Source organism: Octopus bimaculoides, chromosome 1, assembly GCF_001194135.2.
Source record: "Octopus bimaculoides isolate UCB-OBI-ISO-001 chromosome 1, ASM119413v2, whole genome shotgun sequence".
Lineage (NCBI taxonomy): Eukaryota > Metazoa > Mollusca > Cephalopoda > Octopoda > Octopodidae > Octopus > Octopus bimaculoides.
In genome coordinates, this window is record NC_068981.1 from 109,775,344 (window position 1) to 109,792,943 (window position 17,600).

The 17,600-nt window shown below is 38.1% G+C and overlaps 1 protein-coding gene across 1 annotated transcript in view; it reads right to left on the reverse strand.

The window, feature by feature from the left end:
* LOC106881422 (nucleoporin NUP188) overlaps positions 1–17,600 on the reverse strand; it is a 465,305-nt gene that overhangs the window by 111,973 nt on the left and 335,732 nt on the right. Inside the window, exon 17 of the mRNA XM_014931808.2 lies at positions 1,190–1,312. Within this exon, the coding sequence (XP_014787294.2) occupies positions 1,190–1,312 (123 nt within the window). The remainder of the gene's footprint in view (positions 1–1,189; positions 1,313–17,600) is intronic.

The following is a 17,600-nucleotide window of genomic DNA, read 5'->3' on the forward strand; positions in this document are numbered from 1 at the left end:
ATTAAAGCTATGGTTTCAGAATTGATAATATGGTAGAAGAGACTTAGAATTAGTTAGAGAAATGTAGGAATATTATCAGTGGGTTGGGAAAGGTTAAAATGTATTAAAGGTTAAATTACATTTATGTTGGTTGTACAATCAATCTCAAACAGCGATTATACAATCATTTTTCCTCGTTTAGACTTAAACATAAGGCCAATAGCACATCATTATCTAATAAAATTTGGGAATTGAAGGAAAATGGTACCGATTTTAACCTTAAATGGGAAATCATCAGGAGAGCACAACCCTATAGAAATAGTAGATATGGCAACACTGTCTGACACACTGTGCTGTAATGCATGTACATAAAAACTTGTGCAATGAAAACACTTTGGACCTCCTATTAGAAAACTTCATTGCCAAAACAAGTCTAGAAAATATTTTTGAATGATTTGAAGCATCACTTTCCCAAATATAATAATAAAAAATATTATTATACCTGTGTTTGTCTGATATTAAGATTGAAAAAAATTTGGCCTTGTTTGTAAAAAGTTTTGGACCTGAGTTTGCACCCCACAAGCAAATTTTCTTCCTGGGCCACTGCACAAGGTTTTGGTTAACCAAGAGTTATAGAAGAAGATACTTGCCCTAGGTACCATGAAAGGAGACACAACTCAAACCACATAGTCAGGAAGTGCACATTTTAAAGACACAGCCATGCCTAAGTCTGTATGTATGTTAGAAGGCACTTGAGAAAGCAGCTCAGAAATGATTCCCTGTACTTATTGAACATAAAGTCTAAGATATACCTAACAACATCTACAAAACTGAAATACTCAATGAAAATAATAATCAAAACAAGGGAAACAAATCTGATAATTGATGATCCAATTCTTTAGTAAAAAGAAATCTTGAAAGAAATAGAAAAATGAATGTACACATTTTCAACTGGAAAACATGCAAGATCACCATACACACAACAAACCTAATCTAAGCATTTTAGGTTGCATTTTAGTAGAGGAATTAGTTGATTATCTCAATAGTCTGTTTTGACTAGTACTTTATATTTCAAACATGGAAGGGTGAAAAGTAAAGTTGACTTCAGAGAGATTTGAACTCAGAAATAAAGAGGCATTTTATTCACTGTTCTATCAACTTTGTTAACCTAGTACTGTAACAGTAAAACATATAACGAGTAGACACTTACCTTCATAGCACTCTCTGTTCCTGCAGCTGCTAATTTGATACTTAGCTGCATCAGAAGTGAAAAACTCAAAGGAAATCGGTCTTTGGCTAGTTGAAAGAAGCTCCCAACTCCTTCCTCTAGACCCTGAAAAAAAAAACAAACAGAAAGATTGAAATGAAAGAATCTGAAAATAAAAATTTTTCCTTCAGAAGTGTGGATCTCTTAGCTAAACTGCTTGCTTTTGGGTTCCACTTATCTCATTTTGGAAGCTTCCAATAAGCTAACACCATCAAAGTGTGTGACTATGGAGCTCCCTCTGGCCCACTGACTAGCAACATTGGCGTGCTCTAAGATTCAGTTATGCCACTTCTCATCAAAGGCCTACTTATCACCTCCTATACTGCTCACTCTGCAGAGGGTATAACTTTCCTTCCTGCAGAGAACATAACTTTCCTTCCTGCAGAGAACATAACTTTTCTTCCTCTTCTACAAAATTCAAATGAGATTCATTATGGAATACTACTCCTACAATTGGGATGGTATAGTTTTCCACTTAGAAACATCATTCCACCCCATGGACTGATTGCTGAACCATTTATCAATACACTTATACACTATTTCACAAATACGAGGGGTGTTCATTAAAGATTTCCTCTTACCCACTTCTCAAGGACTGTGGTAAATGAAGCTTGGCATAACTATTAGTCCTTCTCTACATAGCTGCCCCAATGGTGACACACTTCTCCCATCACTTTATGTGGCTGCGAAGATCTCATCTGAAGAAGTCAGTAGGTTGCATCTGGAGCCAAGACTTTACCTCAGATATAAGTTCATCATCCGAAAAGAGCTTCCTCTTCAAAAAAGACTTCATGGTTGGAAAGAGATGGAAGTCAGATGGTGTGAGGTCAGGAGAGTAAGGGGAATGAAGAAGGATTTCATAGCCACAGGAGTATGTTTTCATCTGGGCAACATGCACATTGTGAACTGGGGTGTTGTCTTGGAGGAGGCAGACTCCTTTGGTCAGCATGCCATGCCTCTCTGCTTTGATGGTGTCCCACAATTTCTGCAGCAGAGAAGCATAATATGCTTCATTAATTGTGGTGCCCTTTGCCAGAAAATCCATCATCACTACTCCGCACTGATCCCAAAAGACTGTGAGCATCACCTTGCCTGTTGAGGGTTGGACATGAACCTTCTTTGGAGGTGGTGAGTTATCATGCTTCCATTGCTTCGACTGGACTTTAGTCTCAGGATCATAGTGATGGACCCATGTTTCATCCCGTGTGATAAGTCTGCTGAAAAAGTCCTCTTTATTTTCTTGGCACATTACCAAAAGAGCCCGGGAGCAATTGACTTGTTCCTGCTTCCGAAAAGGTGTGAGCATCCAAGGAAGCCATTATGCAGACAACTTCCATATGTGCAAATGGGCGTGAATGATTTTTGCCATGGACCTTACATTTATCTTCACTTCTTGGGCTAGTTGCTGAATAGTTATGCGGTGATCCTCCAAAATGGCAGCTTCCACTTTATGGATCGTGTTGTCATCAATGGCAAGATGTGGTCGTCCAGGATAGGAGCAGTATCCACCAATGAATGACCACATTTAAACTGGCAATGCCAGTGCTTGACTACTTCATATGATGGTGCATTGTTACCATAAACTTCTTTCATCTCATTGAAAGTCTCTTTTGGTGTACAACCTTTCAAGTATAAGAACCTGATCACTGATTTGCATTCAATTGCCTCCATTATAATATCTTAGTCCACTTCAGCAGCCATAAAAGACAAATGAATTGTAGTGGAAAGCTGCAATTTACAATGTGATATATAGAGACATGTATGATTATATCTGTACAAGTTCCATTTCCTGCAATAACCAGAAATGGGTCAGGGGAAATCTTTAATGAACACCCTTTGTATGCTGTTTCTTGTGTCCTCTCTCTGCCTTTCCTGTAATAGTGCAATGGCCTTTCCACTGCTAAGCTAACTGGCTGCACTCTCTCTTAACCCAAGTTACCTGACACATTTGTCACTACACTCCTCTTCTTCCATGCTCTGCACTAATTAATTTTCCCAATTCTTTTTTCTCTGAGCATTTTTTCAAAAACATTCCCTTGAGCCCATGATTTCCCTCCTCATTAACTTTGCTCAAGATGAATGTCAACTGTGCTAGTCTCACTAGTTAAGTAGGACTCACAAAGACCATGGGCAAAGCACATTTTTCTTAAGTAAACCATAACACAAAAAGATGAGATGAAATTAAAATGGTAAAAGATCATTTGAAGTCTCATGTAGTAAATTTCTTAAATTCACAGCTTTTATTAACCCACTATAGAGCCATCCTCTAATTATTACAAGAATATAAACAGCATATTACTCAACACTAAGAATAGATGAATTATTGTTATGGCTGACTAGTTCTAAAAGAAAAAAATTCCAGAACATAGCAATTAAAGATACTAATTATAAAATATCTATACAAAATAACATCTTACAATATACACTCAGCCAACTCACTGCAATCCAAAAGAAATAATCTCAGGATCATTGCAGTTTCAGGAACTGATGCTGTGAAGAAGCTTGCCACTGGCAGCTTACATCATAGGAGATAGGTGCTGCTACAAAAATGTGAAATATGCTTTTGTATAGTACATCAATGGCTGTACATATTTTCTTGACACATTTCACACCAGTCATAGGCAAGCTGTAGTTCGTGGGACTTTGTCAATAAAACACTAAATGAAAATTACCTTGAATTTTTTTTAGTAGTGCAGCCTGCCTGATGATGATACATGTCTCATGCAAGCTGCTTTTAGGAAAAGGTTGCCATACCTGCTTTAGAGAAAGCTGTTTGCACTCAGTTACCAAAATATGAGACAAACTTCCAGAAGCTGCAGCTAGAGAGATATGTCATGCTAATGAGATACAAACTTTGAAAAAGTCGAGCATAGAGGCACACATCACTACTGTCAATGTAAGTGCAATGTATCAATGGCTAGCTTGTTGGCATCCTATTAAAGTACAAATATCAATAGTACTAAAGATAAAATAAACCCCCAAAACACTTCAGTCATCATCATCACCACTATACTGGCATGGGTTGCACAGTTTGACAGAAACTGACCAGATGAGGAGCTGCCCAGATTCCAGTTGACTATTTTGGTTGGTTTCTATGACTGGATACCCTTCCTAACACCAAACACTTAAAAGTGCACTGTGAACTTTCTAAATGACACTGACACAGACACTTTTATGTGACAATAACATGGAGGCTTTTACATGGTACTGGCATGGATGGTTTTATATGGCACCAGCATGAGTAATTTTATGATACAAGCCCTCATGAGCCCTTAAGGGAAGGACAACTTGACGGAGAGAGGGATGTAGCAGAATACCTGCATGTATGGATGGCCACGGTTTTACTTAGCTTGATGTGTCTTCTCAAGCAGAGCTAACCACCAGGTATCTCGATCCCTCGTTATCTCTTCTGAGGCCCAACATCTGAAGATCATTCCTCATCACTTTGTTCCACATCTTCCTGGGTTTTCTGCTTCCACAGATTCCTTCAACAATTAGAGATTAGCACTCCTTTATGTAGCTAGCTTCATCCATATACATCACACAATCATACCAGTGCAGTCTTCTCTCTTGCACACCACAACTGATGCCTATTACATCCAATTTTTCTCTCAAGTCACTTACACTGTCCTACATGCACACTGACACTGCACATCCACCAGAGCATGCTAACTTATGCTTTAAGAACTTCCTCTTCCACTCTTAACTTGGTTCAGGTAACTGAAGTTATCTACTGCTTCTAAGGATCACCCCAGACATTTGAGGAAGTCTATTTCCTGTACATTTTTAGTGTTTATTGTATCTACACATCTGCTACACACAAAGACTACTTTCTCTGTTAATCTTCTCATGATACTGCTGCATCTCTTATGTGTCCAAAGCTTGCACTGAGTACATTGTATGGAGTTTCTACCAACCCCTTTCCTACATATTGAACAGGGCAACGGATTTGAGTTGGTCCATTTTCCTACATATTAGGACTTTGGTCTTAGCTAAATAACTCTAAGGCCCTTAGATTCCAGACCTTGCTTCCACACCTGAAATTTCCTCTCTAGTTCAGGTTGAGATGCAACTATAAGAATAAGGTCTTATAGAGTAGTTCCCAAACACAACCAGTCTTGAATTCCTCTGTTATAGCCTGGAGGACTATGATAAACAAGAGGGGACTGAGAACCAGTCCTTGGTGAACTCTGATACATTTGTAATCAACTCAACATGACAAAAAAACGAATTACAAATAAATATAAGATGAAATTAAAAAAAAGAAGTACACTGGTGTTGCAGTAAAACATTTACATCCTGTACATGCAAACTCAAGATAGGACTGAACCCCAAACCACATGGTTAGGATGCAAACTTCTTAATTACAAAACCACGACAGTACTTATACACACACACATACATAAGATATTAAAGATATTAGTGTATCTCAGGCAACATGGTTATGGTCTAGTACAGAGAAATGTGACAGGATGATGTCATAGATGTGACAGGGTGATGCCATAGTAGGATGGTGAGAGGGGAGATATGCTAAGAGAAGTAAAGCTGAGCTAGGAGGAAAGAATGAACAGGTAGCAGGAAGAGGTGATAATTGGGGAAGGGGTTTAGGAGTTTATCAGTGGGGAAACCAAAGGTTAAGGGTGAAAGATGGTAGGATAGAGCAATGAAGGGAAAACCATAGAGAACTGACAAAATGAAAAATTGAAAATGAAAAAAGAAAAAAAACATTAAAAAAAGCTATCTTAAAGAAAAAGAAAAAATTAGAAAATGAAATTAAAATTAAAAGATGATGAGAAACTGAAGTATTAGGATAAATATATTTATATGAACAGTGAACAATGAGGAGGCTTAGGAAATTCTCGTTTGAGAAAACACAGAAAATTTTTCCCCTTCCTTTTTTCCCCAAATTTTCAGAGCTCAAAGGACTCAGAAGTTTCAAATATTTAGAAAATATAAGTGGTCTAGTAGGATGGATGAATGGGTGTGTGTGTGTTTGGGTGGGTTGGTTGATTGGTTGGTTGGTAGATAGATAGATATCTTTCTTTATTAGCCATGCAGGGCCAAACACAGTGGAGACAATACAATGTAGAACTTTTCTTTTCGAAAGAAAGAAAGAAAGAAGGGATCAAAAGTGTCTGGGACATGTAAACAGCAAAATAAGGCGGGGTAAAAATGTATCATGTGTACCATCTTTGCTACATTCACCCACCTTTTACTGAAACTTTCATGAGACAAAATGTCCCTCTCTATTTTCACCTTCCTTTTCAAGTGGTACTTGAAAAAGTTGATGAGTGATTGGCCAGAGAGGAAAGTGTTTGTCTCTAAACCTTTTGCACGAGTCCACCTCACATATTCTTTCACCATAGCCACCAGTACAATGAAAACTGCCTTGCCTTCCCAGTTAAAGAAAAGTGGCGGGGCAGTATTCACGATAGACTCAACCGATAAGCGAATTCATCCTACATGTGACAGCAGCCATTTGACATAAGCCCACAGGTATGAAATGGTTGGACACTGCATGAGTGCATGCAGAATGGCTTTGTCGTTCTGACTGCATCTTGGGCAAGTCGGTCTGGTGTATCTTGAACCGTGCCTGTAGAGCTTATCCTGAATGAGCAATGCTTTCTGATAGCACTTCAAGGCCAGGGATCTCTGGTAATTGTCCATAGATCCTGGCCTGAAAGTGGTCCTGAAGAGGAAGGTCAGGTGTTCGCCATCAATGCCCAGATTCTCCTCAAGAATGTTGTCGCACCTCCTCTCCACTAATCCTCTTTAGAAAGCCTTCGTGGAACTGAAGTCACACAAGTTTGGTCCCGGACGGCAGAGTTGCTTGAGTGCAAGGTGGTGCTCACGGTGCCATTTGCCTAGCCTAGGTCTCTGTTTGATCCATGACTGCAGTTCGGCCAAAGAAACGAGTTGAGGGAAAGCACATCTCACAAATGGCAACCACACCTGTTCACCGTCGTCTATGAAGCACCAGAGATGTCGCAGTCTCAGTGCATCAACCATGGCATGCTCAGCCCTCCTTTTGACAGCAAATGGATTACCTAACCATCAGAATGCTTCCCTTCCACAAAAGGTGGAAGAGTATGTGTTCCAGTTTGGTGATGGTAGGGTCAGGACAAGGCATGATAGTCAGGTAATAATAGATGACGGATGCATTTGTCACCTCTGCCCAACCTTTTAGGGATAGGTTCCTCTTGGCCCATTGCTGGGTGAGAGTGGCCACCCTACTCGTTATCTCATCCCAGTTCTTCTCCATTTGGAAGTCCAGTCTGAACCAGACCCTGGGCAATTTAACCGGTCCATCAGTCCAGTGTCCCACGATGGAGACCCTGTTGGACAGCATGGGCCTGCCTCTACAGGTGCTGAGCCACAAGCCCACTGACATTTCCAAGTTAATTTTCACTCTTATTACCGCTTTGTATTCTTTTAGTGTCTTGCCAACCAGGTTGATATGCCTGTGGCTTGACACTATGACGCTGATGTCTGTATATGCAGACACACCCCTCTCGCATCCAGTTCTTGCAGGATGCCCCGCAGCATTGCCAGCTTCCACAGTAGTGGCTCTAGAGTGAATACATACATAAGCAACAAGAGGGGGTATCCTTGACGAACTGAACACGTGATGTTAAATGGTCTGGATAGATGACCATTTACATGAACTACTGTGCGAATGGTGCAGTATAAGGTAGCGATCCAACCACGGAAGATGGGATCAAAACCAGCCGCTCTCAGAACAGCCTCCAAGTAATGATGGTCGACCCTATTGAAAGCTTTTGATTGGTCCAAATTGATCAGTGCCCCAGCCATGCCAGGTTCCTTTACCCTGTCAATGATGTAGTACATCAGATGGAGGTTGCCATGGATACTCTTGCCTGGCATGGCACATGTTTGCACCTTGTCAACAAGTTTCTCGATGACAAGCGCCAACCTTTCAGCTAGCACCTTGGCCAAAATCTTCAAATCTGTGTTGAGCAGAGTGATGGGTCTGAAGTTATCTATCACGTCCCCCTTCTTTGGATCTTTCTTTAGCAGTGCCACTGCTCCTTGACTCATAAAACTGGAGATACTCCTGTTTTGCTGCCAGTTACTGTAGACTGCTGCCAAGATGCCTCCAATCAAGTCTGGCGACTTGTCTCCTGTGCAGCCTGCCACTGCATCCCATATGTCCGCAGCTGTGATGGGTCTTTTACAACACTCCACCTCTCTTGCCAAGAGTCGTGGCAGGCCATGCAGGTAGGCACTAAAGTCCACCCTGCGTTCTCACCCACCAGTTGTCCTGCACAGTCGGGCAAAGTGCTGTTGAAAGGCCTCACACATCCTTTTGGGCTTCAGTAATTCGTGCCCCAGTTCATCTGTCAGAGACCCAATGGTGGCTTTGTCGCCTCATTGCACTGCCACTCGGGTGGCTCCAATTCCTTCGTTTCTCAGAGTATGCATCCTAGCACTGACAATGCACCCTTCATGTTTGGCATTGAAGTGTTGGTTGAGGGCCAACCTCGCCGCCAGCATGTTGGACGTGATGCCACTTCTATGTGCCTCTTCTAATTTCTTAACTAGGTCTCCCTTTATTCTATTTCGATCTATCTCTAGAGCTTTACTATACCTAACTGATTCTGCTTTAATTACTTTCTTTAGGGCATACCACCATCTATTGTTGACGATGGCGTCTGTCAATGCCCTCTTAACTAATGTGCTAATTTAGTACCTTTCCTCGCATTCGGTACTAAATGTGGTTATTTTGGGAAGCCCAGTGTGTGGCATTATTTTTCTGTAGTAATGCCCATTATATAAATATAAACAAATAATTATATTCTTGGGAATAGAAATTTCCCTTATGAATTTTTTTACACACTGGCTTCTTGATAAAATTCTTGTAAAAGAGTTCTATTCCTACAGTCACCTCTTCCCAAGTCTACCACTTATAATCACTCCACTGTTCCTTGTGGATAGGTCCCAATGCATCACCAACACCAACATTTCTCTCTCTCACTCTGGCTGTCTCTCTATTTTTCTCTTTATCTCTCCTTCCTCTTCTTTCCTTCCCTACTGGAGAAGTGAAGTATCTCCTCTATAGTAAAACACCTATCTCTATCTCTCTCACCTAGCACACAGCTACTTCCCTTGGGTCAATACCCTCTTCCAGCTGAGGAGCCTTTGCCTCACAAGTTACTTGGCAACCCTGCTGGTGTTGGTGTCACACACAAAGCACCCATAACACTCTGTAAAGTGGTTGGCATTAGGAAGGACGTCCAGCTGTAGAAACTATGACAAAGCAGACAATGGAGCTGGCTGCAGATCTCCGGCTTACCAGCTCCTGTCAAACTGTCCAATCAATGCTAGGATGGAAGACAGACATTGAATGATGCTGCTGTTGCTGATAATATATATATGGCTGTTTACATGTATATGTGTATGTGTGTGTGTGTGCACGTGCATGCGCGCACACACACGTCATTACGTTACTTAGCCTGTTGGTAACACTTTCATCTAATTAAAGAAAAAGAGGGAGAAAGAATAAGAGGGTGAGAGAAGAGTGCATGATTTAAGGTGGAGGGAATGTAATTGTAACACTTTCAAGTGCTTAGTTGAAGGGAAAGAGAGAACAAGAGAAAGAAAAAGAGGATAAGGCAAAGAGTGAGGCAGAAAGAGAAAGAAAAAGAGGAGAGAAAAGTGTCCATGACATGTGGTAGGGGGAATGTAATATTTATTATGTCATTAAAAAAGTTAGTTGAAGGTAGTGAGAGTTAGGAATATAATTTTAGCAGAGGGGTGATGTTCTGATGGAGAGAGAGAGAGAGATGATGGTGGTGGTGGAGGTGGCCATGGTGGGTGCAGAGTGAAAGGTGATTTTTTAAAAATTAAACTAAGTTTTTAATATCACCTATCACTTAACACATGCACATCCCAAACTTGCCATTCACTTAAGAAAGAAACCAGTTTCCCCATTTGCTTGTCATATACAACGACTATCAATAAATCACAAGGATAGACACTTGATAAAGTGGGGCTGTTCTTATCTGAACCTGTATTCAGCCAGCTATATGTTGCACTTTCAAGGGCTTGCAAATTATCTCAAGCGAGAGTTAAGAGGGACCACTTACATGAAGAACATAGTCTGCAAAGAAGTATTATTGGATTGAAAGGTGTATGCAAATTGAAATGTGTATTGGCTCTGACTCATTGCTTTGGCTTATAAGTTACCAATGATGCGGTTTTCAGAGTATGCCATGTTGCATTAAATTTTTACCCCTGTGAAATTGTGATCCCTATATTTTACAAATAAAGTAATTTCTTTACAATAAAATTTTTGTTTTCTAGATATGAAATTGTGACCATGTAAATTTTAAAATGTAATTTTTTTCTGTTAATGGGGTAAATGGTGCAGCTCTTTGGTTTACCAGTTCCAGTCAAAAGCTCCAACCCACGCTAGCATGGAAAACAGACACTAGATGATGATGATGATGCAACTAGACAGCTAAATGTAGTTATTAGCATATTCTTAGACACTGTAAAATAAACATCACAGAAAGATAACTATTATAATCCTGAGGAAAATAAAAGAAAATGGCAGCAATAATGATATGAAAATGCTGTTGATTATCTCATCAAATGCTCTGTACATTCAGCATTTATCATTAACATTTTTTCATTTTTGTTTTTAAATGAGCCTTCTGATGTAACTAAATTTTCTGCTGGTCAGAAACAAGTAGATCTTAACAAATCAACTAGACAGAAACATGAAAAAAAATCACATAAATAAAATGTGCCACACGATCAATATCATGCCTCACAGACAGGAACTTATCAATCAAAGAAACACTCAAAATATAAAGATTTACAAATATTGAATGTGAAGGCAAGCATATATCAGTGGCCTTAGAAGTTATAAAAACAGATGTAGACTACAAAATATGAACTTATTTAGAGGAGGCTTTAACCCAAGAAACCTGTTCAGAAAGCAGCCACAGTTTTAGGAACAATGATTTATAGAATCATAGCCAATACTCAAGATATAAGATATAAAAGAAAGCATGAATATAAAAAATATAAACTCAAAAGAAACATAGTAATGCTGTTGCAGATGCTGCTACTGCAACTACTACTAGACAATAAAGAACTGATGCTCAGCTGGAGAAACTACTAAATCTATACATGAATTAGGCTGTGATAACAAAATAAGAATATGATAAGACTATGTCAAGGTTACATGAACAGGAAGCAAATGAATTAAAACTAGAATCATTAAGATTAAGACACCAGACTCAAAGAATTAGGACAGAACCACCCACATGTGTATATAGGAGAAGTAGAAGAAACTGATAAGTGACAACAAACAGAAGTGAAGGAAAAAGAGCGCAAGGGAAGAGTGAAGCTAATAAAAAAATTTAAAAAAATCAAACTCAATGCCAGAAATGAGATATCTTCGATATAAACTATAGCTTCAATAAGTCAAAAGTCAAATGAACTCAAGAAGGTAGATAAGAAAACCAGAAAACTATTCACTCTAAATCCATTATTTTAAAGTGGATATAGATAGGATAGACCTACCTCACACACAGGGATACTTGATATAAAGAAAGTGCTTTTAGAAAATAACAAAAAGGGGCCAAGGAAAATATATAGAAAACAAAAAGAATGTGATCAGTTGAACATAGTGTGGGGATGAGGTGAAATGGAAGTACAGAATCAGTATTGACCAGAAGGCAAGGAGTGAGAGAGGTCATATGAGTGGAAGTAGAACCAGTGTGGATCTCTTTTGCTTTGGGTGACTGTGCTGTACAGAAATGTGTAGATGCATGGATTAGAGGGAATTTGCCATTAGGTTCTGGCAAGAGGTTAGGCAGCTAGGACACCCATGGATATAACCCAGCTGCAAGAGAACCAAAGAGGGATCTATTCCATCTCAATCACAGATTTTTAATTAATTTTTTTAACTAAACAGTTTGAAACTTTGAATACTTGTAGAATTTCTCATGTAGAACACAGTTTACTCTGAACGTTTTTGAGGAAATTTCCTATGTTAGAAGTTATTTTGTGTTCAAGTTGTCGTATTTGGGTAATTTCAACCAATCAATGACGTGTATTCAGTTGAAGAAAGCTACTGGTGTTTGCGATAGTAATCAAAGAGGAACAACTTCCGGGTCATCTCTATTAAATGTCACCACTCTGTACTATTCATCACCTTTATCCTTCCTTCCTTTTTAGTCAGCACCACGGATTCCTTACTCTTTCCCTCCCTTATACACTATCAACTAGCAACCAGCGAGCAAACTTGTCACTGCCACTACAATTACCGTATTTTCCGGTGTATAATCTGCTATTTTTGTTTTACCTTCATGTTTCAATAATGTTATTTTTAATCTAATGAAGACTTTTATATTTATTTCTTTATTGCCCACAAGAGGCTAGACAGAGAGGAGACAAACGAAGACAGACAAAGGGATTAAGCTGATTACATTGACCCTAGTGCATAACTGGTACTTATTTAATCGACCCCAAAAGGATGAAAGGCAAAGTCGACTTCGGCGAAATTTGCATTCAGAACGTAACGGCAGACAAAGTACAGCTAAGCATTTTGCCTGGTGTGCTAACATTTCTGCCAGCTCGTCGCCTTGATAAAGACTTTTATATTGACAAAATGTGTTCGTTGTTGATTATAATAAGATAAAATCATGACAATAATAATACATCTCATAGTTGTAAAATAAGACATTTTGAAACTACATATATGTCAACGACAAAAAGCTAGCTGTGGGCTCATTGCTCTATGGCGTTGATTCTTCGAACAGAGTGGTGACATTTAGTAGAGATGACCTGGAAGTTGTTCCTCTTTGATTACTATCGCAAACAGCAGTAGCTTTCTTCAACCGAATATACGTTGTTGATTGGTTGAAATTACCCAAATACGACTAACATGAAATAACTTCTAAAATAGGAAATTTTGTCAAAAACATTCAGAGAAAACTGTTCTACGTGAGAAATTCTACCAGTATTCAAAGTTTCAAACCGTTTAATTAAAAAAAATTAATTAAAAAATCTGTGATTGAGATGGAATAGATCCTCAGAAAGTAAGTGAATTGCACTTCATTCCTCATACTACATAAAGGAAAGTACACAAACCAAAAATAAAAACAAACTTCTGTGTGTGTATAAAGTACAAATTAGAAACTAACTATAGTGAAGAAAAAGTTTTAGAAAGTAGGAAAAAAAAGTACAAAACTAAAAATAGAAGATTAAATTAAACACATAATTTCAAAAATTACTGAAAAATGGTGAGGAAAACCTCTTGACAAGATTTAACAGGAGGGAAGTATATCAACATGAAAGTCAACAATGATTCTAAAGCTCTGGATTAAAGGCAGAAATAGAAGATCTCTGGCCATAAAATAACTATACTAATAAAATAATGAAAGACAGCAACATCAGCTTCATTCTATGCAATCAACACAGAGATAAAACTGACCACATCATTTCTAGCTGTTAAATCCTTTTGAAGTCTGAAATATATCGACAAACATGACCAGAGTAAGAAACTGTGTTTACTATACAATATGGTGACACATCAAAATAAAAAAAAAACAAATCAAGAATAGGTTGTATAAACATGTATAAAACTAATTTGTGACAATGGCTAATCAGACTGACAAGGAAATCGAAGTAAACCATTATAAAAAAAAATATGAATGAAAATCTAAATAATCATAATTGGGGTACTGAGTATGATAAAGAAATTCATAAAAAAAAAAAATTTTAAGAAAACCATGATCGGATTACAACTTCAAACACAGTCTTAGAAATAGTGCTACAAAGCTCAGCACAGCCAACACAAGACTCTTCAAATTTGATAGTACAATTCATATAATGTACTATCTTCCCAATAATTTTCCAGTACTATAACACAAATGACACACCAAATTGATATGTATCTACTCAATCATCACCTATACTTATAATACAACACCTACCCCTCTTCAGATATCTGAGTAAATGTACATTCCTTAGGATATTGAGTACTCTCCACATCTACAATTACACCCCTATCCCTCTCTCAAATACTCATTTCTGACCTTTCTGTCATTGTTGGTCCCTCTCCCTCTCACCTTCCACTTCAACCTACACATATTGTGTACTCTCTAAATTTACATTTACTATGTTCAAGCCAACTCCCCTCCACTGTCTATTCTCAGTGTCAAGTGATTGGCTAAATGATCAGAGAAAGTGTAGAGTTATGAGGTCTCTCCCTCTGGTCCTGACTTATTGAGGACTGTTCAATCTGTCTCGCATTGGTGCTTTGAGAAAATGCATGCAGTACACTGTGAAGTGATTGGCATTAAGAAGGCTATTCAGCTGTAGAGACCAAGCTAAATGACACATAGTCCTTAGGAGCCATAGCTCCCAATGGGAAGTGACTTGCACTGACAACCCACTCAACCCATGTCAGCATGGAAAGTGTGGATATGAAATGATGACAATGATGAGGTCGAAACTATAAAATAGCTACAAGAAAACAGAAGCCTATGCTACATACAGTAACAACAGTGAAGAAATGTTTATATACACCGACAATGAAGAGCAAGATGTAGAGATATTAAGGACAACAGAGGGGGAAAAAATCAGGTAAAAGTTGGGTATTGGGTGTATATGGCATATTTCATCTTGGATCTCATTGCTTTTGTTTATATCTGGCATCTTGGATATGAAAAAAAATCAGTGCTGGCTATAATTTCTATAGAAAATCTGTAGAGATAACCTCAACAAGTGATTTAATAGCACTGTTAACACAGAAGAACATAGTATTGACTTATAAAAGTGTTTAATATACTTTGTAGTACATTGTGGTTGCATAACAAAATACTGTGTCCCTACACATCATTAACACAAGAATTATAATAAAACTATCTATACATAAATACATACAAAGCACATTAATTGTAAAATATGAGTGATATTGTATGCACATGAAGCAAATGGTGGTGAGTCTGGTGATAATCTTTTCTTTATTGGCCACATGCAATGCTAGGAAACAATAATAATGATTTCATTTATTTGCTACAAGGGCAATGCATGAGAGGATACAAGGACAAATTTCAAAAATGCAAGTTTACAGAGAACCAATTATTTAAGAAAAAAAAAAAACCTTATAAAAAAAGCAACACCAAAAGTATATAAAAGGGTTGAGATAACCCTGTAATTTCTTAGACAGAAGGTCACAAATGTTGTGGGGGATGGGTGTAGTTGATTACAACAACTCTAGTATTTATTGATCTTGGAAGTATGAAAGACAGAACATAAAAGACTTGACTAAATACTGCAAGGCACTTTCTGTGTAACTCTATTGATTCTACCATCTAAAATCATACTACTATAACTACTATTATTAGTACTACTAACAATAATGATCATCATAATAATAATAGCTATGACAATGCATTCAGTCAATAATATCAGTCATTTGATAAATTAGCTGAGGTAAGTACTTGGGAATAAAAAACTAAAACTTTGAAAGATGAAGGTAATTGCAATTCTAGTAATAACCAAAGCAGAAAGGTAGCACAATATTTACAAAATATAAAAAAATTATTATTACAGGCATTGCTTGCGTTTTTCATAGAATATTGTCTCCATGATAATCTTATCAGATGACATTGTATGTACTTTATTGGATATGCTATTTTTTCTGCCTTGTTTCTTGCATATGTAATCTGTAACATTCTGATTATAGTTTCTCTTAACCTATGTCTTCGAATGATAACATGTCAAGTAATGAATACAAATAATGATTGAAAGTGAGGAAAAAAAAAAATAAAAGAAATGTTAAAGAAGAACATGTTTCAATATTTGACACACATCACATATCATCTAAACAAGATCATAAAAATAGCAATTATGGAAACAAAATGTTTGACATGACAAACAAGGAAAAAAAATTACAATTACAACAATGAAAACAAAAAATATAATCATTAAAATAACAAAGCAATGAGAACACAACACTGGTGGTAATTGCAATAGTATAATAAAAGAAATTCCACAAACAACAGCATAATAAACACAACAGTTTACGAGCAAAGGAGCAACAAAGGAAAACAACCCCAAGATGAAATGCTTATTAAAATTCTTCAGTGTAACAACATCAGAGATAGCTCTTATACACATCAAAACTAAATTAAACTAATGAATTTTTAAAGAAAATTCTTATATATGGTTATGGGGTTCACTGTTGTAATTTCATTAAAGGTTCCCATATGACACTCATCTTTATGCTATGATGATTCCTTCAGTAGTCTTATCTCACTCTGTTTTTCACAATCTAGTATTTTGACAGTGTTATACAGTGGCCCTTTTCTGTCCTGGCACATTGGGGCAAGTGACTTTCACAATAGTTTTAGGTTGACCTGTACATTGTGAGAGAAATCTAACAGGACATAAACTATATGGAAGACCACATTGTATATGTACACACACACACACACACATGTATTTGTGTGTGTATGTGCTTTTCAGTGTGTCTTCATATACATACCATGTGGATAACACTGACATCTGTTTTTATCCCACATAAACAATTTGTCCTGCAGCTTAGTGATCCAACATGTAAAGATCAGTGAAATAAAGTACTTTACTTGAAAATAATTCAGAGTTGGCATCAAGAAGAACAAGTAGAATACTGCTCCAAGAAGACTCATCTAACCTTGCCTGTAGGGTAAAAGCGACCTGGGATGAGGTGGTGAAGCACGACCTTCGAACTTTAGGCCTCACTGAGGCAATGACCAGTGACTGGGACCTTTTGGAAATATGCAGTACGTGAGAAGACCCGACAAGGCAAGTGAGACCATAATCTGTGATCTCTGCCAGAAGTGTAGCCAGCTCACTAATCCGTATCTTTACTTCATTGGACACTAAAAATCCTGCTTGTGAAGACTTATTGAGGCAAGTGAATTTGGAATTTGAAATTTGAAATCGAAATCGAACTGAATCCGACGACTGGCACCCATTCCAACCTCTCCTTCATTGGACACTAAACTCTGCTTGCGAAGACCTGTTGGGGCAAGTGAAATTGTAACTGAACCATACTCGATGAGTGGTCACTGCGCCAGTGGAGCACTAACAGCACTGTCGAGTGTGTTCATTGCCAGAGCAGCTGTCTGGCTTCCGTGCTAGTGGCCCGTAAATAGCATCATTAGAGCGTAATCGTTACCAGCATTGCCTTCTAGCACTTGTGCTGGTGGCATGTTAGAAAATCAGTCGAGCGAGGTCGTTGCCAGTTCTGTTGGACTGGCTCCCGTGCAGGTGGCACGTAAAAGCACCCACTACACTCTCGGAGTGGTTGGCGTTAGGAAAGGCATCC